This window comes from Musa acuminata, chromosome BXJ3-9 (assembly GCF_036884655.1).
Source record: "Musa acuminata AAA Group cultivar baxijiao chromosome BXJ3-9, Cavendish_Baxijiao_AAA, whole genome shotgun sequence".
NCBI classification, from domain to species: Eukaryota; Viridiplantae; Streptophyta; class Magnoliopsida; order Zingiberales; family Musaceae; genus Musa; species Musa acuminata.
Genome location: NC_088357.1, coordinates 5524320 through 5549259, shown reverse-complemented (window position 1 = coordinate 5549259; position 24940 = coordinate 5524320). Strand labels below are relative to the sequence as shown.

Genomic DNA, 24940 nt, shown 5'->3' with positions numbered 1-24940 from the left:
TGTAGTGAAAGATATGATCGGATTGCTAAAACCTATAAAAATATTGGATTCTTTTCCAACAATTTAAATTTTTGGAATCATTGATGGTATATGGTCGATCATGAATTTAAAATTTGTATTTGTTCATCTTTCTTAAGTTTTGTGTCGTATGGTTGGACGGCCAAAACCGACTTGCTAAAACCTATAAATATATTAGATTGTTTTCTAACAATTTAAATGTTTGGGATTATTGATGGTATAAGGTGGATCATGAATTTAAATTTTGTATTTGTCCATCTTTCCTAGGTTTTACGTCGTATAGTTGGACTTCTAAAATCGAGAGAGGATGTTAACACCTATAAACATGTTGGTTTGTTTCACTTAAAGCTTTTGAGATTTATGATCACTGATTCAAAATATTTTGAAGAACTATTTCAATATATTGTCAAATTACTACAACAATTTAGAAAATTACTGTCTAATAATCAACAATGTATACTAATGATTATGCAGAGGATGTTAACACCTATAAACATGTTGGTTTGTTTCACTTAAAGCTTTTGAGATTTATGATCACTGATTCAAAATATTTTGAAGAACTATTTCAATATATTGTCAATATAGTTGGACTTCTAAAATCGAGAGAGGATGTTAACACCTATAAACATGTTGGTTTGTTTCACTTAAAGCTTTTGAGATTTATGATCACTGATTCAAAATATTTTGAAGAACTATTTCAATATATTGTCAAATTACTACAACAATTTAGAAAATTACTGTCTAATTATCAACAATGTATACTAATGATTATGCAGAGGATGTACAAATATATCCATCAAAACATATTATTTTAGGAAAAAAAACATCAAGAATGTCTCTAGACTCAGATGCATTCAAAATAAGTTTGTGATCACCTGAGGTTCTTGTTTGACAAAAGACGATCCATGAAGCAAAAACAACAATCCTTCCCTGAAAGATTTTATCAGCAAAATGTTCATAATTGATCCTCCAAAGGAGTTACGAAATCAACGATAACATGGATATAATTCTCTTCCAAAAGTTACACGAGGAAGATCATCAGTAAATGACGGCATCACTGCTCAAGACTCGTTCACCAGTTGCTCTCAGGATATACCACCTAGTTGTACAAATTTTCTCAGAAAACTGAAGTCCCTCAGAAAGGCTTTTATCCTATGCATGTGTTAGCGTTCCTCTGTCTTGCGGGCGTCAGCTGGATTAAAAATGAAGCTGTTTCGCATCGTCCTTCTTCCAATTCCTCCATTGCCTTTTCTCATCATTGCCGCAAATTCACTGTAATCTATCTGCCCGTCCTGCAAGTATCGGACAACCCCAAATTGGTCAGCTTATACCAACAAAAGGAAGAATCAATGGAAAACCTAAGCAAGAAACCAATAAACATCTCGTCCTGGTACATTGGAAAAGCCATCACAGGAACTGAATATACCAAAAATCTAAATCTAACGAAAGATGAAATAAATTCAGAAATAATAGAGAGGGAAAAAGACTCACATTGTCTTGATCAATTTCTTTTATCATCTCATCAAGGTGAACATCATCAAGGCCAAATTCTCTACAAGCTTGTGATAGTTCATCAATAGTTATGTAACCACTTCCATCTTTATCAAAATACGAGAACGCTGATATCAGATTCTCTTCTCTCTCCAACTTATTGATGTGTACTGTCGCTGCAAGAAATTCACCATAGTCTATCGTGCCACTTTTATCGATATCAGCCTGGAGCAGTTAAAGTAACCTAAGTTAAAAATCCAATCAAATCTAGTTCGAACTACTGAAAAAGACAGTTTCTTTGGAGCATTTAACAATGAAGAAAAACCAGTAGATGGCATCAAAATTAGTCAATCATGATTTTTGCATACCGCATCCATAAGTGCCTGAATTTCAGATTCCATCATTTCAGACCCCACTCTTTTCAAGCCATCTTTCAGTTCATCGAATGTGATGGTTCCACTTTTGTCTGTATCGATCATGTTGAACAACTCCTTCAGACCACCAATTTCTTCTTCAGAGAGACTTTCAGCAATGACCTGAAAAATAAAGTGTGTTGTTGAGAAACATATAATTTTCAAGGGAACACATGAGGTAAGTGGCATTTACAAATATGACAATGAAGAGAGCAACACAAAAACTAAAATTGCTTCCACCTATACAAGGTGAGTACATAGTTTGAAAAGAAATGAAGGTGACATGATAATTTATACCTCTTCACTGTGTATGTTCCCATGAGTTGAACTGGTTTAGCAAACGAGAATTTATTTCGCACAAAATAAGAGATAAGGAAAGAGATATCTACAATTTCCTATTTATATTAGAGAAAAAGCACTTATACTATTTATCTATTTGCTAGAAGCATTTGCCTCGGTTTCTGTGCGTCGACCGAGAAAATTAATGTTTACTTGGCATATAGAGAACCTTTGTCTAAAGGTGGTTAGACATAATTAGTATTTATTTATATTTTATATAATAAAATCAATATAAGAATCAGTGAGAAATTAGTATCAATTGCCACTCAAAGATTTTCTACTTTCTCAAAACTTATTCCATGTCCTTAGAAGAATTGATTTGCACACAGTAGACCTCAATTATCTTTTTTCCATGTTCCTGCCAATCAGTGGACTCTGTAAAGGACAAACCTGACATCTTCAACCTCAAGGCAGTGTCAATCTTGCTTCTGAGGCACTTCTAAGACACTATCCATTATGGCTAGAAACTTCAACTATCTCCTACTCAAAGTAATTAGGAACCCTCTACTCCTGTGAAGCCTTAATTCAAGAATCTCATCCCAGCTCATGATTCTTTTACATCCGAAAACATTGTGTTGCATACCATAGTTGGAATCCAATTTTGAACATCATATATGTCAATCAATTTAATAGATATAAACCAAATACAAACAAATAAAGACATTCCCACTCTAAATCCTTCAAAAAGCTGAAAACAATAAAAGTACTCAATCAATAGTAAAAGAAAAAGTCGATGAATCATAGCTTTAGGTCCTCTACTACCACCTAATCAACCCAATTGTGTGTACAATAAATTACATACTGCAACTGACCTAAGCAAATGATTCAACAAAAGATAAACTAATTCTATCCCCAAAGATACACAAACCAACTTAATTGGCAACCCATCCTTGCACCTGTAGCAAGACCTAGAATCCTTCCATTGTAAGCAACATAACATATAGCTTATATTTCCGGAAAAACCTTCTACTTAGTTGAGGAATTTAATACATTGAAAAAATTGCAACTCTATGACATTGATTAAAATAATTGGATTGGTCATTTAGATAACAAGTATGGTGAAGGTATGAAAATGTGACTTAGACTTAGATATTGAGTACATTTAAATGTCAAGACCAAAAATGTCCTATCTCCTACAGAATATTACAAAATAAGATTACCCGTAGAGCCATCTTCTTAAGCTTGTTCATCGCAGAGAACTGCTTAAGCCGTGATAGCACTGCAGAATCCAAGGGCCTATCAGGTGCAACTTTATCATCAACGATCCATGGGTGACCTGGCAGAAAACACTTCATGTCACTAAAAATCTGATATTTTCTTTTTGGAGAATTGATTCCTAAAAGACAATGCCTTGACCAAAATACTTACAAAGAACCTGATGTGCTGTAAATCTCTTCCTCGGATCTCTATTAAGCATATTTCGTGTCAGATCCTTGGCGCTATCGGAAATGCCAGGCCATGGTTCAGATTCAAAATCTAGATGACCCTTTAGAATCTGTCTGAATATCCCTGCTTCAGTTTCTGAGTGCGAAAAAGAAGTATATCGGTAAATGAGGTACAACAAATTATAAAAAGAGCAGAATCAATGAACCAGTATTAGCATGTAGAAACCAAAATTGAAGATCAGTAACATACCTGCCCAGAAAGGTGGCACTCCACTTAACAAAATATATAAAATGACTCCGGCACTCCATACATCTGCTTCTGGTCCATAAAGTTTATGCAGTACCTCAGGAGCAACATAATATGGGCTTCCAACCACGTCGGAAAATATATCACCTATGAAATTCATACAGAATCAGCTTAAGAATACCTCTTATTTGACTTATTTGTCTGAGTGCTGTTTAGATTTATAGAAAAAATGATCTAGAGATGTCAACTCCCATAGTACGATAATGTTGCTTGAGAAAATTGAGAATTTACTCTCAAGATTGTCCAAAAAGTTTTGTTCTGATAGAAGATCAATGAATATGCAACACCATGAAAGTTTGATTCTGTATAGACAGATGTTCCAAATAAAGCACAACAAGTACTTTGTATATCTAACCATTTAAGAACAATGCAAACTGATATGATTTGGTATAAGTACACTTTCATAATCCCTATATCTTAACTGATCCTCGATACATTGGTATGAAACCTCAAATTTTTCAATCAAACACTTTTTCTATATATCATACATAGATTGATATTAAGTACTAATCAAGAGCGGACATACAAGAAGTATTTGCCAAGTGTCATATTAGTACTTTATATTGGATATCAGATATTGGTATCAGACATGAACCTCGAGGACATAATATTTGGTTTTTGATATTCAGCTATGAGGCTGATCACTTATGGTTGTTTTTGAATTTACAAAAGTGATACCAAAGTTTTCTTTATACTCTAAGTTGGACTACTTCTGTGGCTCATCAAGTTTAACGCCTCCACAAAATATCACCTGTACAAGCTGCCAAACCAAAACAAAGACATGAATGTTAAAGAAATCATATCCACAAGACTAGTCTCATTGAATTTTCGTATGCATTCTATTGAGCAGAAAACTCATTCCAACCATGGACAACGAAATAAGTGGCATTATAAAGATTCTTCATAACTGCAAAATTTTCCTTAGTGTAAGTGAAAAATGAGTGTTAAAGCAGTACGACATATATCTTATCTTGTTTCTCGCTTTTGATGAGACCAATGGGTTATCAAGCTTTCTGATATATGAATGAAATTAGTACAAACCAACAAAGAGATATCTTGTCAAGCTAAACAAGATAAGGACAACTCTCAAGAAGCATTAACAACACAGTGATAGTTTATCAATATCATAAAAGGTCAGTAAAGATTGTGAGTTTCCTCAAACATTCATGGTAGTTAGTTAGGAAATCATCCAATTCAAAAATAAATAAATAAACTCCTCCAATGAAATTTTACCTCCCGAAAGATTTTACTTAAGCATCTAGCGGGTTTTGATCATCAATTCAGTAGTAGCAACTTAATTCTTTGTGGAACTAGTGGTAGGAAGACAGCAGTTGGCTTGGAATCTCTTTAAAACATAGGACAACAAAATATTCCTTTGATCAAATCTTTTTAAAGCAAATTTTTTTTCAAACAGTAATTATTACAGAATAGACAGATATCTCTCTTGCGAGATATGAAGACAAGTCCGGTCAAACTATGTGAATCTCACAAATGATAATTCTTGAATTACTGACCGGCAAAGCATGAAAACTATTGAAGCCTATGATATCAATAACCAGAACATGGATGTTAAATGACAATGAACATACAAGTCCTACGAATTATTTTTCAAACAATAATTATAATAGAATAGACAGATATATCTCTTGCGAGATATGAAGAGAAGTCCGGTCAAACTATGTGAATCTCACAAATGATAATTCTTGAATTACTGACCGGCAAAGCATGAAAACAATTGAAGCCTATGATATCAATAACCAGAACATGGATGTTAAATGACAATGAACATACAAGTCCTACGAATTATTTTTCAAACAATAATTATAATAGAATAGACAGATATATCTCTTGCTAGATATGAAGAAAAGTCCGGTCAAACTATGTGAATCTCGCAAATGATAAATCTTGAATTATTGACCGGCAAAGCACGAAAACAATTGAAGCCTATGATATCAATAACCAGAACATGGATGTTAAATGACAATGAACATACAAGTCCTACGAATTATTTTTCAAACAATAATTATAATAGAATAGACAGATATATCTATCTCTTGCGAGATATGAAGAGAAGTCCAGTCAAACTATGTGAATCTTGCAAATGATAATTCTCGAATTACCTGCCAGCAAAGCATGAAAGAACTGAAGCCTATGATAACAATAACCAGAACATGGATGTTAAATGACAATGAAGATACAAGTCCTACCATTTGGAACTTACAAAGAGCTTTGAATAGAAAATTTGAAGAAAAAAATAAGGTAAGTAGCAGAAGCTTTTTGGAATTGGTCGCCGAATGTCAATGACCCTGTCCTGTTCAAGAAAGAGGCAAACCCCGTCTAATCAACAAGGTTCTACCTACTGAATGAACAAGATGATCACCACATGATGTCAACATAATAAAAGAACAAAGATACACAAGATGTCATAAACAAGAATAAGCCCAGAAGAACTTCAGATGAATAAAGTCAAAGCCTTCCTCTTTCAAGAACAAGGCGGAGTACCAAGAACTAACCTGGCTTATAGAACATGGAGAGTCCAAAATCCGTAGCTTTGAGCGCCGCATCCTCACCGGCGCTGGCGAACAAGAAATTCTCCGGCTTGAGATCACGATGCATCACCCCGAGCGAGTGACACGCTTCCACGACTCCGACGATAGTCTTGATCAGCTGCGCCGCCTTCCTCTCGCTGTAGTGCCCCTTCTGGATGATCCTGTCGAAGAGCTCGCCGCCCGCGCACAGCTCCATCACCAGGTGCACGAAGAGCGCGTCCTCGTAGGTGCCCTTGATCCTGACCACATTGGGGTGCTCCGAGAGGTGGTGCATGATCTGGATCTCGCGCCACACGTCCTCATAGTCCTCGCGGCAGAGGAGTTTGCGCTTGGGGATGGACTTGCAGGCGTAGTCCTTGCCGTCGCTCTTGTCGACGCAGAGGTACGTCGTGCCGAACTGCCCCTGCCCGAGCTTCTTGCCGATGCGGTAATGGTCCCGTAACGCTGGGGTCTTGTAAGGGAGGACCGAGGAGGGCTTGGAGGGCCGATTGGGAGGGGGATTGGACGCCTGGCTCATGGGTGGTAATGGGTGCAAAGACGAGACTTTTGGCCCCAAACCGATATGAATTCCTGAGAGAGAAAGAAAGGACTTTTTTTCCGGGCGGCGGATCAAAAAGATTGTACCTTTCTCTTCTTCTCGATGGGTTCTTGCGATTGTGCGCTACTCCAGCAGGAATCTGTGCAGGGATTTGTGGAAGAAGAAAGATTTGGGTGTTTAAAACAGAGGAAGGCTTGTTGGCAGAAGAGAGACGGATGGGTAAAGATGGAGTTTGGGCTTGGGGTCTTAAAAGGACGAAGGGGGAAGGAAGGAGACAGGAAGGGGAATCAAGGAAAGAACAGAGATGAGGTCATCTCAGCTCCCCGTTGGTGACACGGAAATTTCTTCTGCACAACCTTTAATGGCGCCTCGTTTCCACTTCAGTTTCATCATTCACCATGTCATCAAAACACCCAAGAAAAAGGAGGAAAGAAGGGGCATTTTTACTGCTCAAAGTCTTGAGGCGCTGACTTGGTCCTTGGATTGACGTTTGTGATGTGGGCTTGGGTAAACATGATAGATTTGGAGGGTGGGGATGATGGTTGCCATCACCATGACAAGTTGTCTCTTCTGGGGTCAAACCATCACAAAGAGGTTGATGCCGTGACCTAAAGAAAACGAATCCAACCAAGAAGTTGCTCTCTTCCAAGATATTTAGTAACTGCTATCGATTCAATTGGAGAACTGCAGCACTGGAAAGATTGATGCTAGACTTGAATCATGGGAGTTACCAGAGTTATCCTATGAATTAAATAGGCATCTAAATCTTCTTTGAAAGCCTCAGTTGACTTTCAAGTTCTTGGAGAACTAATTCCGAAGGAATCATGTGAGATGAGAATGGAAGAGCTGCAGATAAAAATCTACATTAAAGGAAAATACTGCACAATAAGAATCATATTTCAGATCCTATCGAACGCCAAACATACACAAAGGATAGACAGAACCCAAGGCATGGATTGCGGGGGATGCAGTCTTTGCTGCGTCAGACAATGCCACGTATGCAGCCCAAACTGCTTCGACATGCATGCATGAATGTGAGGATGGTTTTAGCAATTCTCTGACAACTTCAAAGGACCCACCACCGCTACGTGGAACCAAATACCAAGAAGATTTCTTGGTTAACGTGGGAAGGAGTTGGAATATCTTGGAATAAGGAAGACTAAGAAAAGTCAACGACAAGGCAAGCTTAGCCATCCTGTCGCAAGTTAACAGCTCATTTGAACCTTGGTTGCCAAAGTTGACTTCCATGGCACAACGTGAGGAGAAATCTTAAGTAGTTTAATTATTTTCCTTCTTTTTCTCGACATATAACCTTTTTTTTTTTTAAAGAGTAAGTGGTGAAAACGATTTTTTATATCAAAAGATGAGTAAAATCTTAACCAAATAAGCTAATTAACATATTTCTAATCATCGAATGAGATTTGAAAATTCAACCTCTAAGTACTAAGTAAGATAGGATTATAGAGCTTAATTAACATATTTAAGCTTGGCAACTGTTATCTTGAATCGTAGAATTTGAGTTATGAGCTCAACTTGGATTTCAATATAATATTTCTGCAACAAATCCAAAGCTTCTATTCAGGTTTCACCAACTCGGAAGACTGGACATTTTTCATAGCCTCACAAATTATATTTGGTCTGATCTTTAAGTGCCTTCTTGCAAACAACTAAATCCAAATATATTACTTTGCATATCGAATACAGACATTGCTCTCCTTATCAGAGCGTAAAACAAAGCCTCACAAAGTAGAACACAAGGCAAGTAAACGTAAAAAACCAAGGTCACTGCATTGAGTTCACACAAATACATGAGACCTGTATTCCTGTTCTTGTTTCAAAGCATGAAACTAATAGTAATGAGAAAGAGCATAAATTGCTTGAACCTTTTTAAGTATGACAAGAACAATGAAACAATAAGTAGAAGAGAAATCAAACTTTGGGTTTTTTGTCACCATCAAAATGTTGGGACATCTTATGCACCGTCTTGAGGTGTTCTGGTACATACGGGATCCTGTTGCTTGTAGTCATTTTGAACTTGTCCATAACTGTTAAACACACAAGTATGAGTGGAAATCCAACCAGCTAATGATACAACTGGCATTATAATCTTCAATGGCGACTAGAAACCAGAGGAACATCAACGAAAACACAACTCCAGTCAACTGCATGCTAGTTGAACTTGATTTCAGCCAATCTAACTGATGTATCAGCAACCTGTGAAAAGAAAATTTGCAGTTCACAGAAATGAAGAGTTTTAGTTGGTCAGAAAGAAAGAGCAGGAGAAAACCAAATAAAGAGAACGAAAATGCAAACAGGCACTGAATTCATTAACTGCAGACTGCCGAGATCTCAGCACCAGCCCCTTCCATGTTAAAACAATGAGATTGTAGACTAGTACAAATATAAAACTGTGTCAGGTGCAAATTTTCCAAAATTTTGTATCAAATTGACTCGAGCTACAGGTCCAGCCATCTAATCATAGAATACAGAGAAGTCCATTACAAAAGTGAAAAAATTGCTACAAGCACAACTATTATTCCTGTGAATGCTAAAAGCAACTTCTCAAGTAGTTTAGAATTCACACCAGTTTCTAGAAATAATTAAAATATTCATAAAGCTAGATCCATAAGATAGTGCCATCCATCTGTGTTTTTTTATCAATTATATGGATGGTAATAATATGATGCATCTAAATGTTTTATTTTGTCAAACCTTAGCATATCCATTAATGAATCATGAGAGGGCAGACCGAGTATAATAGTAAGGTTGCTCCTAAACAACCCAAGTGACCAGGATTCGATTCACAAAAGCCGCCTCTGTATTTACAAAGGTAAAGCTGCATATACTAGCCATCGCTAGACCCCGTATTGATGGGAACATCCTGCAATGTGAATCATGGAGAGTCACACTTTGGTGTCCAACTCAACACAAAAAAGGAGCTGCTCCAAATTGCACCAATAGGGAACCAACATTAGGCATTAGGTGATGGAACGTGCAAGAGCCATGCATACATACATACATATGGGGTCTTCCTCCTATTTTGATCTATCTAGAGAAAAATGTCAGAGCAATCAAATCAATAAAGGTTTCTTTATTCTTTCTTTATCTCTCCTCACACCATTAATCACAATTGATTCACGACATCTAACTGGTGAACTTGAGTATCTTTAGACATGTCTATACCCAATGGAAGATGCTCTCCATAATAGATAAGATTTCATGAAATGATCACAAGATTCTAAGGCATCAAATAAGGATAAAAGTACTACTAACTGGAACTAATCCCTAGGCAACATAAGAATCAACAATAACATAAAAGTGACCACCTTGGCTATGTTCTTGGTGGTAGGCTGTAGCAGGCTTATATGATTAACATATGTGGCTTTCCAGCATGTAGGATGAGCTCAACTAATGTGGCTGGTCTAGGCATGTGAAGATAAAGACAATGAAACTTCAAAGTTATGTTGTATATGGATCTTGGGTGTAAAATAATCATCTGGCCTAAATCCTGCTGAAAGAACTTTTTATCAAATTGGCAATAACTCAGGGCAGAATTGGGGCTTAGGAGAATAATGCAAGAGGCAGCAAATGAGGTTCTATTCTCTATTCCTCTCTGATTCCCTCTATTTCATCTCAATTCCTATGGCTCCCTCTTCTACATGGTTCCACTGACTTGCAACTCGATCCACCTCCCTTGTTCTCGTGACTCCACTTTTCTCTTACACAAATAACTGTTGGCCTACTTCTTCTATTTCTTCTCCTTCACATCTGTGCTCGTTTTTATAGAAGCAACGTGTCTGCATTACTCTTCAACATATGACTACTGGTATAATTTTTCACCAGCATAAATTGCTTTGACATTGTACTGCCCCTTGGTATTGTTTTCACAGCTTTCAAGCTCATAATAGTTCTTAGCATAGGTGATTGCAGGCTATTGGCATTTACAACACTAAACTGATGTGACCGAAAGATTTACAATTTGAAATGGTGATAGCATATATTACTGTTATCAAGGTGTTCTCCAATTTGAGAAGAAAATGCCTCTTAAGATCAAGAAAATAGAAAGAGAATAAAGACTTAAATTAATCTAATTTTATACATAAAGAAATTAATCAAGTTTTCATGCATGCCCCTATGTCTTTATATATGTATGTATTAATATGAATATATATATATATATATATATATATATATATATATATATATATATATATATATATATATATATATATATATATATATATATATATATATATATATATATATATATGTAATGTGTATGTATATATATATATGTGTGTGTGCATAAGAAACTGATGTCATGGAAGCCACAGTCTTACTGCATTATAACTAATTTCGGTCTTGAACTTCCTCGAAAGCATGGTCAGTGATCTCTGCAATAAATTCTATTAGACTAGCCACTAACATAGCAAGCTTGTTACCAAGCCTCTTGATAAAAAATGTGGTTGATGCATGGTTCACCATGACAATTGTAACTGATTGCCTTGCTGAGATACCATTGATAGTCTATGACCCTCCTATGAGGGTTTCAAGAAGATAACACCTCATGGTACATATGAAGAGCAAAGATACTAGTACACAAGGCTTCTGCCAACTAAAGATCAAATACACTAGTACACAATACTAATCATCTAGATTATAAAAGAGCAATCTTACTATGACACCAAAGCCCACACTCTATCAATAGAGAAGAAACTAATTTCATAAAACTTTTTTCTTGCATAAAGAAAATTATCAAGCAACAAACAATCATCAAGGGCTTACAATCATCTCTAAATGTAGTTTACTAAGAAATTCAGTGAAAGAGAACTTTTTTTCTTTGGTAATAAAAAGAGACCTCCACAACTTCACAAATAGAGCTCCTATTAGCTGAACAATTTGTCTAACCTATCATTTGAAAAGAAAATTTTCTACATTTGTATTACATTAAGAATATGAGCACTAGATGTTAATAACAAAAGATTTATTTATTGCTCACACAACATTTTAACCACTAGGGTGCCTCCTCAAAGACTACCTAGCCTATACTTACAATGGAATTAGGACTCCTAGGTACCAAAGAAGCACAAAATTGGAATCCAAGGACTCCATAACATGAACTAAGAATGATGTAAAAAATACACCCAAAAATAACAAAAAAATGAAAAAGTATGAATGTATTACCATGACAGCTCAGTTAGAAAGCTTAAACTAGACTTAAACTTTACTTCATTACAAGTGGATTAAAAAGGCTTCAGTCACTCCATCACCCATGGGTCTGAAAAGGCTCTAAGGACCTTGGCCTAGGTTGCTTCACCAAGCCTTCATTATTCTAGCCACTATGAAGTGGACTACGGCCAAAGATCATCACATCATCATAGCCAACCAGGTTTAGCATGCTGGGCACTTGTGAAGGACACCACAAGCCCATTGTGCAGCCACATTATTATAAGAGAAGGCTTACATAAGTTCAAAAGTTTTGGTAAAATGCTTGCTTATTAAGGAGAGATGACAAACACCAAAGAGATCATGCAACTAAAGCTTCTGGAGTTCTCCTCAATGTTTATTTGGAACGACTTGCTTATGGAGGCATCCAGCAAGACAAATAACTATCCAACATTTCAACTTTAGACCAATAACTAACCAGGATTTCAACTTAAGACAACTAAGTATGAAGGACTCAACATAATTTATTTTGAAGAATCAGCAACATAATGTATGTTCAACAACTCTTTGAAGAAGAATTGGCAAGTCCTCACAGTGTAATATCACCATTGTAATTAGGTGAAAGTAATTAATTCCATGCAATATCAAATGTTGCATCACTTGACAATTGCCTAATAGCATCTCAAAACACTAAGAGAAATGAAGGAACCACAGCAAATGAAACAAGCAATGTCATATTGACAAGATCAGAATACCTTAATGTCAGATGCGGGTACAAGAAGGGTCAAAGTCATCAGGCGCGACCTGAGCAATCCAATTGCTGAGACTCTTCTTGACGTCCCCATGGTTGACATATGCTAACTCATACATGCTGCAGAGATTCATGACCAGAGTCTCATTCAAGGCCCCGGTAGGCACCCTCTCCAGTGCCCCCTCAAGCACCTTGATCGAATCGGAGAGGTCCCTCGAGTACAATAAGCACAAGGCTTTATTGTTCAGTGCTACAACGTCAGCAGGATCCCTCTCAATGCACTCCTCGTACTCCCTCACCGCGGCAGTGTAATCCTTGGCCACAATGAACTCCAGCGCCCTATTTCTCCCCACAAGGTTCTCCAACTCCACCGTCCGCTCCCCTTCCGGGTGAAGGCTCTCCACCCTCGCAAAGGATGCCTTAGCGCCGGTCAGATCACCGATCTGGAGCTGCACGTACCCTAGCCGGGAGAGGAGCAGCGGATCGGACGGATCCCGCTCGAGGAGCTGCCGGATCAGCGCGAGGACCACCTCGAACTCGCGGTGAGCAAAGTGATTGCAGCAGAGGGTGGCCATCACGAAGGCCTCCCTGCGGCGCCACCGATCGGCGGCGGGGGCGGCAACGGTCTCCTCCTGGATCTTGTATTGGACGAGGTCGAGGAGGGCGTAGAGGCGGTCAAGGGTGACGGATCGACTGCCGAGGCGCTGGGGAAGGTCGGCGTGGAGGAAGCGGAGGGCGAAAGGGATCATGGAGCCGGAGCGGCCAGGGTAGGCGGCGGGGTAGGTCTCGAAGCGGAAGCGAGGGGAATCGAACGAGGCATCGAGAGCATCGATCTCGGCCGCGGCATCGGAGAAGCGGCGGAGCTTGGAGAGGGCAAGGGACGAGAGGGCAAGGCAGGCGAGGTGTTGGTGCGGGAGAAGGTGGGAGTCGCGGCGGGCGTCGGCGACAGCGTCGAGGAGGGCGCGCCACTGGCCCCGGCGAGACAGAGAAAGGAGAGAGGGCACGTCGAAGGGGAAGCCTAAAGAAGAGGTCGGAGGGGAGAGGAGGGGGTCGGAGACCGCGGCATTTTGGGTCTCGCCTTCGCCAGCCATCTCCGCGAGAAAGAAAGCAGTCGGAAACCGATACGACGTTTGGCCGAGCTTTGTAACTTCAAGATTTCGAAATAACGAACGCTATAATCACCGTAACACCATTGTAACACATTTCGGATGTCACCGGCATTTGACACGATACGAAACCTGTTACAGTGCCTGTTTACAAAGCCAATCAAAGTTCTGCTTTAAGAATGCAGAATCCCAATCATGTTGTGCAACAACTTCACCATGGATCTAATGACAGATAAGAATCGATCTTAGTGTCTCACAGAGAGTTGGATTTGAGACTCAAGTTAGGCTGAATCCAGCAAAATCCAACTTGATTAGACTTCGATAACTTGAATCACAGTCCATTACATTGGAGACAAGGTTAATAGGGAAGGCGAAAGATATGCTATATGATGTTTATACATATAGGACTTCCAGACAATAAAGAAAGCTGGCTGATTAGCAAACCTTTTTGAGTTGGGACAAAAAAATGGACATAAGAAGGGTCAATTTCCAACAAAGAATGGTGTGAGACCAAGCTTTTTTTTTTGCATCTGGTGCCTCCTGGTTGTCTTTCAGGCAGTCCATGAAGCCGATCGCCTTATCGGAGGTTTTTTCACCTTGTCCTCTTCGAGAGAGATCATTCCGAGATGCGAAGGGTCCTCGAGCATCATCTTGGACACCAGATAGCCGGCGATGGACCATGTCTGAAACTTCCTTGCTTGCTTGCCAATGTACCTTCCGAGTTTTCCATCATAATACTCAGGCCAGCCGTCCTTCCACAGCCTGCTCTCAGCAAGCTCGATTGCTCTTCTCGCAATCTGCGGCCTGCCTGTCTTGATGCAGGCTGCAGTGAGCAGCCATAGAAGTACTGCAATAAACAGTGAAGTTTAAAGAGAAACGCAAAAATTATACAATGTTGAACAATCAAATTAAGAGAAGCTGCAGAGTGTTTCTGGTTATAATGAATATAGAGAAAAAGACTCAAAACTAAAGTCGATGCAGTGGTTATGCTCATTCTTTAACAATTCGTGTTGTTTCATTCCAAGTTTCGTCCTACTCTCATAAGCACATATTAGTATTAGCATATGAAATTGATAAACTTTATACATTCAAAGATTTGACAAATAATGAGCAAACAGAAGAAAAATTAAAGACAAAGTTGCAGTTAAAGATAAACTTTATACATTCTATTAAGCACATATCTTAATAGAATAAATTTTAAGACAAAGTTGCATTTAGTATATGATTTCCTGTATCATCAATTTAGTGCAGACAGACGAAAAATTAAAGCTCCTAATTCATAGCATCACCTGACCATATTATGGACTTGCTGCTTTGTAATGAAAAACATATTCATTTAGACTTTTCCAAGAAATAGATAATCTATTTAATCAACAAGGTATCTCTTCAGTAGCTTTCTTGAATAAAATAATTACAGTTGCAGCAAAATATGAGTTTCTCCATAATAATTCTCTAAGGAATCATATCATGCAACGAAACGATGAAAAGAACCTCAACTAACCTGGCCAAGATCCTCCATTGTGGTAACTCCATCTGGTGTTCTTGGGATCACAGCCTGTCACGATGCTCCATTCATGGCCTTCTAAAGCTGGATATGATATCTTTAGGGGCATTACACCAACCAGCTCCTCCCACCTCTCTTCGATTAGATCCATTATCGCAACTGATTGCTCTGGGGTAGCAAGTGAAGATAGTATCGCAATGCAATTTCCGAGGGCAAACCATCGGAAGTCCATCTTTGCAGGACTGACATTTCCAACAAAGTAACCACCACGGGAAGGCATGAAATCAAAAATCCAATCCGGGATTGAATCAGGAATGACATTGAACTTATTAACTGCTGTATGAGAGTATTCTTCGGTCTTGTAGCGATATATGTCATTTAACTGCTGGAAGTCAAGCCAAAAGTAACTTCGCATGTGATAACCTAAGGCGTTCAGTCGTGTCAAAATTCTCTCCGTGAACTCCTTGCCTTCTACATCAGGTTTAAGCATTGCTAATGCACATCTCAAAGCCATAAAGAATAGGGCTTGGATTTCAATTGGATATCCATAAACACCCTACAAATTTTGTTTGCACCAGAGAAAGCATATTACTATGATTAAAAAAAGGTCGATAGACATGCTTAGCCAATAAGGCGATCATTTGCAAATATATGCATCAAAGATCTGAATAGACTAGAGTGCAATAAGTACAACTGAGGATGAGCTTTATACATATCTAATAGTTTATCTTGCAAAGATTGACCTCAAAAATAAAGCATATTTATCTACTCTAGTAGAACTACATGATAGTTACTTCAACCTGTGGTCTGTATGATATCCTTACAAAACACACTTTTAAGTTGATTATCTAGTTATTGCCTTCAACATACTTGGTCATCAAACTACTAGTTCAGAAAATGTAGCTCACTATCAACACACGAATACAGCACAGTAAACGCTTTGACTATGTGCTTCATTTATCTCAAAAAGAACATGATTTTGTTAGATCTTATGTTGCATCGACAAGGCTCCAAAACTGCAGAAAAATGCATAATCTACTGTGCCTGTCAATCCATCTAGAATGCCCATCCAATGGATAAAGAAACAGGCTAAAAACTACTTAAATGTTAAGGAAATCGGAACTCGGGAGTACCATGCTTCTCTTCTGTAAGTAATATGCCATCAAATTTTTGGCTATATAGTTTTATTCAATCAAGATAATCTGGTTCACTCAGCATCATCGTGAGAAGAAAACCATCCATCCAGCCATTGCACTTTATATGATTTTCTTCTCAACATCATTTAAATTCACTTCACTCAAGTGAAACAAAGACCGAAATACAAACTTATTGGAGGAAACAAAACTGTAAATTAGATAATTCAAAAGGCAAATATAACCATAGAGAAAAACACAAGCAGCTGTCACTGAAGCAAGAAATTAATGAACTTACCATTCGACGATCAATCATTGAGCATCCATCTGCACATAGCAAGGTTGGAAATGTGTCAAAACCCTCTGAAAGACATAAAGATAAAATAAGCCTTATTCCCTTCTGGCATTCAGGTGTTTCTGCTAGAGATAAATCTCCAGTAGATTTTGTATAGGCCCGAAGAAGAATAATCCACCAAAAACCGGAATCAACAGGCGCAACCCTCCCAATCGCGCTCTCACCAAAATCTGCCATTAGAGTATCAGTTTTCCTAACAGGATCATGGTTCACCTTGAAGCTGGCTGGCATCACCCCTTCCCCGAGTTTGAAGCGATCTATCCTCTTCTCCCAACTCTGAAGGTGGAGTGTTTTCAACAGGAAGTTTTTCACTATATCAGGTTCACCATTCATGAGAAAAGCCATAGCACTTGGCACAAAATCACGGACAAACACCTACATGCGAGACAGAAAGAACATCTATCACCACTGCAGTGAAGGATTACGGGTAAAGTTTCTAAGATGAACTGCAAAATTCCTCATTGAACATATAACAAGTGAATCAGTAGATAGAACCTTCTGACTGAACAACAATAGAACCCTAAAGACACAATAACAACAACTTTTCAGGAAGGCAAGATGAAGTCTATTAATTATCTTGTCGACAAAAGGCTTGTCTTGTAGACAATATATTAATTATCTTGAACCTGCTGGTAAAGGAAGACTTGGATCAAATAAGCAAGATACAGGTGTATCCAAAAGAACAAGTCCAAGATGTCACCTTTACGGGATCTAATGGGTATCTGTTCTACCTGGTCATAGTTAAGAACCTCCTCTGATGCATGATCAATGGCGGCAATCGTCCCCACCGGTTGACCGCTGAAGAACACGATGGACCTACGGAGGGCATCCCACGCCTCCCCGACCATCGGATGTGGCTCGAACGAGTTCCGAGACAACGAGACCGGCGTGTCCAAGACCGACCTCCCCGCACCGGGGGAGCACAAGCTGTCGTAGCTGTCGACCGGCCTGAGATTCCCTGTGACGGAGAGTTCGCTAAGCGACCGCTCGTCGAACGACAGCTTCCGCTCGATCTTAACCCTTGGCCGATCGAGTAGCCGCGACAGGCGCTCGAAGTCGTCGGCCTCCGAAATCGAGCACTGCGGCTCCACCTTCCAGAGAACCATCTCGTGCGCCACATCCATTCCGTCAACCATTCTCGAGGCAAAACCTTATAAACTGCATCAAAGATTCATATTTAAACTCCAAAAGCATCGCCAAATCCCCATTAAGCAGAGTACAAGTAGGATATCCAGAAAAGGAGCTGCATTTAATGGACGGAACACAATATGACCGCTACAACCTATCAAAAAACAACAAAATGACCGATGTTAAGCACTAGAGTACCTTTACAATGAAGGGAAGGACGACAGAAACCGAATGAACCAAAAAAATAAAGGGAAATAAGGGACAAGTGAAGAATTCGATCGAGAATGAGATGAGGCACCAACCGTCGAGGGCCGAAGGAGATGGAAGAGAGAGGAGGTCCCGGGCGGCGGACGTAAGGGGACGAAGGAGAAGCAGAGGAGAAGGGAAAAAGAGAGCATAGGAGGCAGAAGGTGTTATTTGTAGGCCGCGGGCGAAGAAAAGAAGTGCGAAATGGCCGGCATGTATTTGGGCTCCCTCTGCCCCGTGCTGGAGAGGCGACCGGCTGCGGCCGGTGTCCGGTGACTGCACGTGGTCTGCGGCTGGTCTTTTCCGCGGGCTCACGGTGGTGGGTTGTTGGCTGTTCCCGGTCGCCTCGTATACCGTGCGCACGGTGATAAGACTAGTGGATAATTGACTGTGCGACCAGCCTACTCGGCGCCCGGACGGGTCCCACACGAGACCCGTGCTTTACTCTTCGACCACCAGAAAGGTATGCGGAGTGGGTTCAACGAAGACGGGCGCGGAGGGATAAGATGAGGGGTAGGTGTGGAGCTCTTCATTCGTGATTCGATCTCGGTCTTTTAACTGGTGCCTGTCTTGTTTACTTCGAAGTCATACCCACCTTCTCACACGTTTACACCCACCACATTTAGAATTAAAAGAAACCAAAATTATGCATTCTGGTTGAATTTACTACTCAATGGGCTGCATAACATCTAATATTATTGTCGAATCGAGATGGACCGACATGCAGATTCCAAAAGGTTGGGAAAGAATTAGCCACCTAATTTCGGGGACCCACTTCTTAGCGTGGAAGCAACCAATGACAGCTAGCGGAGGCAGCGGGCCCACGCGGCACCTTCCTCCGCCAGATCTGTTGACTACGCTCGTCCCACGAAGTGGCACGATCACCACAATGACGCATCGGACGGCCAGCATCATCTCCCGTCGGCGCTGCACGAAACACGAGGCGGTCCACGTCAGGGCCACCGAACCCGTCCAGATGCACGTGGCTGGTGCTGCCGTCCACTAAATGCGCACGTGGGAATACATCCGCCGGGAGGGTGGACTCTCGGTGCCCAGTGAACCGATGTCCAGGATTGGCCGGGCCGGGTGGGTTTATATGGGCCGGAGTCCCGGTTGGGTTCGTCGCTGTTAACGGAGTGTGACGGGTGCATCGCCCCGTGACACCGATGCGCTTTTACACGTCAGACTAATTAAGAGTAACGGTGGAAGCACGTAACGAAAGCTTGCCATCATTATGATCGACGTCAATGGTTCATGATGAAATTAAATCTGATGGGAATGAACGGACGATCGAGATCGAAAGTGGTGAATGGATGGACGGTCGGAGGGGACCCGCGCGGGATTTGCATGGCTGCCCTATCTGTAAGGGCAGAACACTACGGCATCCACGATGCCGCATCCAAGTCACCTACCACCAAGCCATGGCAGGGCAAGCTATTGTTGCTCTGCCCTTCCCGGAAGGGTGCTGCCGCCGGCCATTTAAAATTCTATTGAGAATGACCTGATGATGATGATCTCTTTGAGGTTGAGGGTGGAAGCAATCTATTCCTTTTGATCAAGGTTAAAGCAAACTTTCTCCAAAGGTAATTATAAATATATCTTTTATATATATAACATAAATACTACATATCATGTTGCGTGCATGACAATTTATTAGATGATGGGGAGAACCCATGCAATGAATGAGGAACACATGGGTACATGATCAGAATCAAAGCCATTGACTTGAGGTGGGAATGAAATGAAAACAACGTGATGAGTTTAGTGAATGGAAGTAGGTGGAGAACTACTTTCCTTCCATCTTCTCCCACCTAAACTCATTCAATGTTTTAATGGGGGGAAAACTCCAAACTTCGCTTCTCCATCATCCTAGAGATCAAGGCATTGAATAGTAATGGAGGTGTTGCAAGTACATTATTTGACATTGTTATACCAAGAAAATTAAGATAGATTGCTTCTTCTTGGCACTAGATTTGAAGGTATGTAGTTTGGTGGCACATAATTAGAAGACTTTTGGCTTCTCCTCTTTAAAGTTTAGGATTAGTGCTATTGATGGTTGAATGTATTGTAACAAAAATGATGCCCATGCTAAGACTAGTCCTAATGAATTAGGCTCAACTTGACCAACTTCTTTACTCTCCTTAATTGTTAAACACAATGCTTGACGACGGCTTAAACGATTTTAAAAAGAAATGATTAAATCAAGATTGTTCTTAATATTTATAAGGCTCTCTATTTCTTTTTGATCAAATTTGTGTTCTATTAAAGATATTAAATCTAAGTCAGGTGTTTATTTTAGTATAGTCGGAACTAAAGAAAAATGAAAAAAAAAGAAGAGAGAAGATGTAACTAATTGTTTTAAGTGAAAGTTTCCTTATTCATAGAAGCACAATACTTTTTGAATGTTTGATGAAGCTATAAACTACCTAAATTTTTATTTGTTTATTTATTTTTCATAATATAAGTAGTAACTAAAAATAAAAAAAAGTGTATAAATCATCCATAAATGGATGGTTTGTCTATAGAAATATAAGTTATGCAAGGTTCAATGTAATGGTGGATATTATTTTCTCTCTGAACCCAATTAATAGGTCTCCACCCTCTAAGATTAGGTGTCTGTAAACTTGATGAACTTATATTCATGGTACGCAATACCGAATGGTACCATCTGGTACGAGCGGTATATACCGATCCGACGACATACCGGTACACGGACCGTCCGATACTGCTATAGTGCTACAGTATTACACTATAGCAATGCTACAGTATTACACTATAATAGTGCTACAGTAATGAAAATATATATATATATATATATAATTATTCAGTACACCAAGATGTACCGCTCGATACATTGGTACCGTACCATACCGAATCAACCTCGAAACATCGGTGCGATACGATATTGCATACCTTGCTTATAGTATTCCTGTAAACCATCACAACCAACTTCTAATGTAAGACTAATTAAGTTATAATATGCTATGTTCCAAAGTGATCTGTCATCTAACAAGTCCACGGATCAGAATGACCAGTGAGCTTCATAAATTGGAGAAGTTGTGGCTCATGCACCAGGATTTAAGAAATTTATCATCAACAACAAAACAGGTGAAAAATAAGCACAAGTGTCTCATCCTATGAATTAAATGCATCAGTGGGAAAGACAATTGTAACATAGTACCAACTTGCAAGGATATAACCCTTCTGCAGCACATAAAACCATAAGCATCAAACCTCTGTATAAACAACCAAGTCTGGCTTAGGTTTGAAGATTTAAACCAAGAAACAAGTTAACAAGAAACCAGCAGGTAGAAACAAGCCACCAGTTTTCGGTTTCGGTAGGCCGACTGCAAGGCTCAAAGACCAACAACAGGCGACAAGATGATCAAACAAAGATCTTATTTCTAAGTGCACATTATCTGATATCTCAAGCAGAAGCAGCCTTTTTCTGCTGGAACATGACAGCATAAACTGGAACAGCCATGCCAATACCAAAGGCGGACCAAACTGAAAGAGCCACCTTTAGTTTCTGATGCTTCATTTGGTCCAGGTTGTACATGTGCTTGGCATGGAGATAATAGGGCTCATCATGGCCATGTCCTCCCATTCTCTTCATCCCAGTGGCATGGAACTCACGGGTCACTAGAACATGTATTTTAAATCAACTGACTAAGCAGCACAAAACTTTTAATCCTCTAACAAGCTAATTCAACTTAAATGCAAGATCAATGCTATCAGCTTTGAATAACTCAACATTGAAGTATTTGACAAAACCACATCTTTCAATGTCCAGGAACAGACAGATCAATCTCTGATGTGAATCCTTCAAGTCACTTACTAGATAAGCAAAGTAAAATAATCAGGGATGCACTTATGTTGGCTAAGATGATTACTACGAAACTCATTTACAGCCAAGAATGGTTAATGTGTTACTTTATATTTTTTCCATACTGTGTGATAGGTTAACGAGAAAAATATGTAAATAAAAATACTCAAACAAGTTATCAACAAGTTAAAATTGCCAAAAGCCACGGTAACACAAAACATATGCATTGACTAGCCAACATTCCAATTCAAAAAAATCTTTGATTTCTGTGGCAAAATTATATTGGCTAGTTAATTACTTCTGCTGCATGAAAGCCCTCATTAGTCCAACATGCAAATGAATCAAAATTTGTTATTAATTCTTAAGCTATAATAAGATTCATAGTTTAAAACCATAGTTAGGTATGATGTTATAGAGCTTGATCATTTATATCATTAATTCTTAGAAGACAAAAGAAATACCATAAGATTTATGGGGTAGGTTCACAAGTTCACATTTGTAGCATCCAAACAGAAAATTCGGAAACTTTGATCTAATCATTTCACCCTCCTTTATAGGTGATTCCATTCCCCAAATCGTTACAAAACTAAAAAAATGTAGAACAACATATGTACTTGATAAACCCCACACCCTGCATATATGATTGATAAGGCAATGTATTGTTTGATGGAGTTCTTGCAACATGTTTAATTGACAGAGTTAAATAAAAATTCTCAAAAATATAGAATACAGAATGGTGCATACATTTCAACTGTCATGGGTAATGTAGTTTTCAGTTCACAGATTACTGAAAAGTGACTCAAACAATGGATTGCAGGTTTAGGTAGACCTTCCTGTAGTATTCCCACTTGCCTGTAGTTTTCTGCTTGCGCAACTAAAACACTTTTTTCTATCATGCACTAGGTTTCTTAATGAGAACCAGTCCATAAAATAGGACATCAAAGTAGTTAAGGCATTCGAAATCATGGCGTACATATATTGATCAAATATGTGGCACATATATAGTTGAATGTACTTCATAAATTGCATAGAATACAGCATTTTTTTTTTTTCCAAACACTTCTTTTGAAACACATTAACACATAAAAATGAGGGCACATCATGTGTACATGCATGTTTGTCATATAAATGCATAAAAGTACGAATAGTATGTTGGTGCATATAGAACTGTTAGTTCTTTAAAATTTACCTTCATATATAGATGTATGCAACCAGTTTATATATATACAGAAAAATTCTGTTGCAAACTAGAAATTCATGCATATATGCTTATAAAGATATATATATGTTGAATTTCCTCATCTGAATTTTTTACAGAAAGTTGCATGATATCCAAAGTTAGGGTTTAGGGTTTATGATTGGATATAAATTAACATCCACATTTTCACAGCCAATTCTTTATCCATAATTTTAACACAAAACCTGAATCACACACAAAAATATGGAAGATCAAAATTTTATCATATGATGAAAATATATGAGAAATGTACTTCATCACCTCCCTTATCATATATATCAGCATAGCCTCCTACTAAATGCTAGACTAACCCATAGATACGTATTTCATTGCCCTTATTGCACCACGAAGTCAGACAAAACAAGTTGAGGAAATGTGATAAACTTGACAGCAAGAAGATACAAGCTTCAAAACTGAAAATATCTCTAGCCAAAGGAAACAGAATCATTAGCATCAATACAATGCAGAAACAACACTGCCCAATATTATCAATATCCAAAGGACTTGCAAGAAAGAGTTCCATTAAGAGTCTTACTATAATAGTTTCAAGCTTGATCTCTAAGTTGTACATGTTTATGCCCATCCCTATTCCATTAAAAGAAGATGCATGCATTTGCCACAACAACCACTTGGCTGTTAAAACTTGACTAGACTGTTAGAAAAGGAACTTTTGTTTTTCTGTTTATCCACCCAAGCATATGGATTTCAGCACTCAGACACTCCCACAGTCAAAATTTTTTGAAATGACATGAATATAATTCTGATCCTGGTCAAGAAAATGGACATAAAAGAAGTTTACTTATGACTCAACAACCAACATTGAAGACTAAAGCAACCATATATCACAGGTTTCAAAAAAAATTATTCATAAGATTATGACACAAAAGCTCTATCTCTTGTAAAATTAGAACTTTTTTCTCCCTATACTCCATTATAATGAAACCAAAGAGGATTCGTATTAATTCTGCATCCATACACGGTGTTCTCCTACACAGAGCACTTATTTCTCTTCTAGACCATCCATGGACAAGCATCACATATAGTATTCGCTCTTTCGTCACACTACCACCCATTCTACTGGTGACCCAACAAATGGACAACCAAACTATCCTAAACTTCACAACCAGATGCCCAAACCAATAAAAAAACCGAATCTTCAAGCGGAATACCCAAAAGCGGCACAGCGAAAACGATTGGAATTGGCGAAGGAAAGAAACAGACTCGCCTGATCTGAAAAGGGCGGCCTCAGAAGAGGTCAGGAGCTTGATGCCGGATCCGATTCCACGAATCATCGCCATTGACACCGCTCGGCGACCGCCTTCTTCCTCGATCGATCGTTCTAGTTCTTGCCCTTTCCCCATCTTATGAAACCTCAGCTCGGCAGTCGAGACGATAGGCGTGATGACGTGCGGCTGGCGACAGGTGCTTCTCTCAACGACCTAAGGAAC

The 24940-nt window shown here is 39.0% G+C and overlaps 4 protein-coding genes across 5 annotated transcripts; all 4 read right to left on the bottom strand.

Annotated features, from left to right (window-relative positions):
• Positions 1-924: 924 nt before the first annotated feature.
• LOC135649571 (calcium-dependent protein kinase 24-like) lies at positions 925-7426 on the bottom strand. Its single transcript, XM_065168062.1, has 7 exons — positions 6467-7426; positions 3897-4040; positions 3630-3782; positions 3422-3537; positions 1878-2045; positions 1510-1734; positions 925-1310 (listed from the first exon to the last, which is right to left on the bottom strand). The coding sequence occupies exons 1-7, from the start codon at positions 7017-7019 to the stop codon at positions 1182-1184; spliced, it is 1488 nt and encodes a 495-aa protein (XP_065024134.1). The 5' UTR covers positions 7020-7426; the 3' UTR covers positions 925-1181.
• Positions 7427-8803: 1377 nt separating this feature from the next.
• LOC135649852 (uncharacterized) lies at positions 8804-14085 on the bottom strand. Its single transcript, XM_065168752.1, has 2 exons — positions 12962-14085; positions 8804-9254 (listed from the first exon to the last, which is right to left on the bottom strand). The coding sequence occupies exon 1, from the start codon at positions 14046-14048 to the stop codon at positions 12969-12971; it is 1080 nt and encodes a 359-aa protein (XP_065024824.1). The 5' UTR covers positions 14049-14085; the 3' UTR covers positions 8804-9254; positions 12962-12968.
• Positions 14086-14344: 259 nt separating this feature from the next.
• Positions 14345-18771, bottom strand: LOC135582507 (probable alkaline/neutral invertase D). 2 transcript variants are annotated; one of them, XM_065168750.1, is made up of 5 exons: positions 18486-18771; positions 17787-18337; positions 16999-17430; positions 15565-16123; positions 14345-14910 (listed from the first exon to the last, which is right to left on the bottom strand). In XM_065168750.1, the coding sequence occupies exons 2-5, from the start codon at positions 18189-18191 to the stop codon at positions 14615-14617; spliced, it is 1692 nt and encodes a 563-aa protein (XP_065024822.1). In that variant the 5' UTR covers positions 18192-18337; positions 18486-18771; the 3' UTR covers positions 14345-14614. The 2 variants fall into 2 exon arrangements, with proteins under 2 accessions (XP_065024822.1, XP_065024823.1); XM_065168751.1 differs by having other exon boundaries at positions 17787-18213.
• Positions 18772-21670: 2899 nt separating this feature from the next.
• LOC135648344 (uncharacterized) lies at positions 21671-24928 on the bottom strand. The gene is made up of 2 exons (XM_065165964.1): positions 24718-24928; positions 21671-22071 (listed from the first exon to the last, which is right to left on the bottom strand). The coding sequence occupies exons 1-2, from the start codon at positions 24851-24853 to the stop codon at positions 21857-21859; spliced, it is 351 nt and encodes a 116-aa protein (XP_065022036.1). The 5' UTR covers positions 24854-24928; the 3' UTR covers positions 21671-21856.
• Between the last annotated feature and the right edge of the window lie 12 nt (positions 24929-24940).

What these genes read in the sequence shown, in the direction of transcription:
- LOC135649571 (XM_065168062.1), bottom strand. Translation starts at nt 7,019, where the DNA reads ATGAGCCAGGCGTCCAATCCCCCTCCCAATCGGCCCTCCAAGCCCTCC. An exon ending in AGTGCCACCTTTCTGGGCAG is followed by an intron (nt 3,783 to 3,896) that starts GTATGTTACTGA and finishes TTTCGCACTCAG; the next exon opens with AAACTGAAGCAGGGATATTC. An exon ending in TTCAGGCACTTATGGATGCG is followed by an intron (nt 1,735 to 1,877) that starts GTATGCAAAAAT and finishes TAACTGCTCCAG; the next exon opens with GCTGATATCGATAAAAGTGG.
- LOC135649852 (XM_065168752.1), bottom strand. Translation starts at nt 14,048, where the DNA reads ATGGCTGGCGAAGGCGAGACCCAAAATGCCGCGGTCTCCGACCCCCTC.
- LOC135582507 (XM_065168750.1), bottom strand. Translation starts at nt 18,191, where the DNA reads ATGGTTGACGGAATGGATGTGGCGCACGAGATGGTTCTCTGGAAGGTG. An exon ending in AGGTTCTTAACTATGACCAG is followed by an intron (nt 17,431 to 17,786) that starts GTAGAACAGATA and finishes TCTCGCATGTAG; the next exon opens with GTGTTTGTCCGTGATTTTGT. An exon ending in CAATGATTGATCGTCGAATG is followed by an intron (nt 16,124 to 16,998) that starts GTAAGTTCATTA and finishes CAAAATTTGTAG; the next exon opens with GGTGTTTATGGATATCCAAT.
- LOC135648344 (XM_065165964.1), bottom strand. Translation starts at nt 24,853, where the DNA reads ATGGGGAAAGGGCAAGAACTAGAACGATCGATCGAGGAAGAAGGCGGT. An exon ending in GGCCGCCCTTTTCAGATCAG is followed by an intron (nt 22,072 to 24,717) that starts GCGAGTCTGTTT and finishes TACATGTTCTAG; the next exon opens with TGACCCGTGAGTTCCATGCC.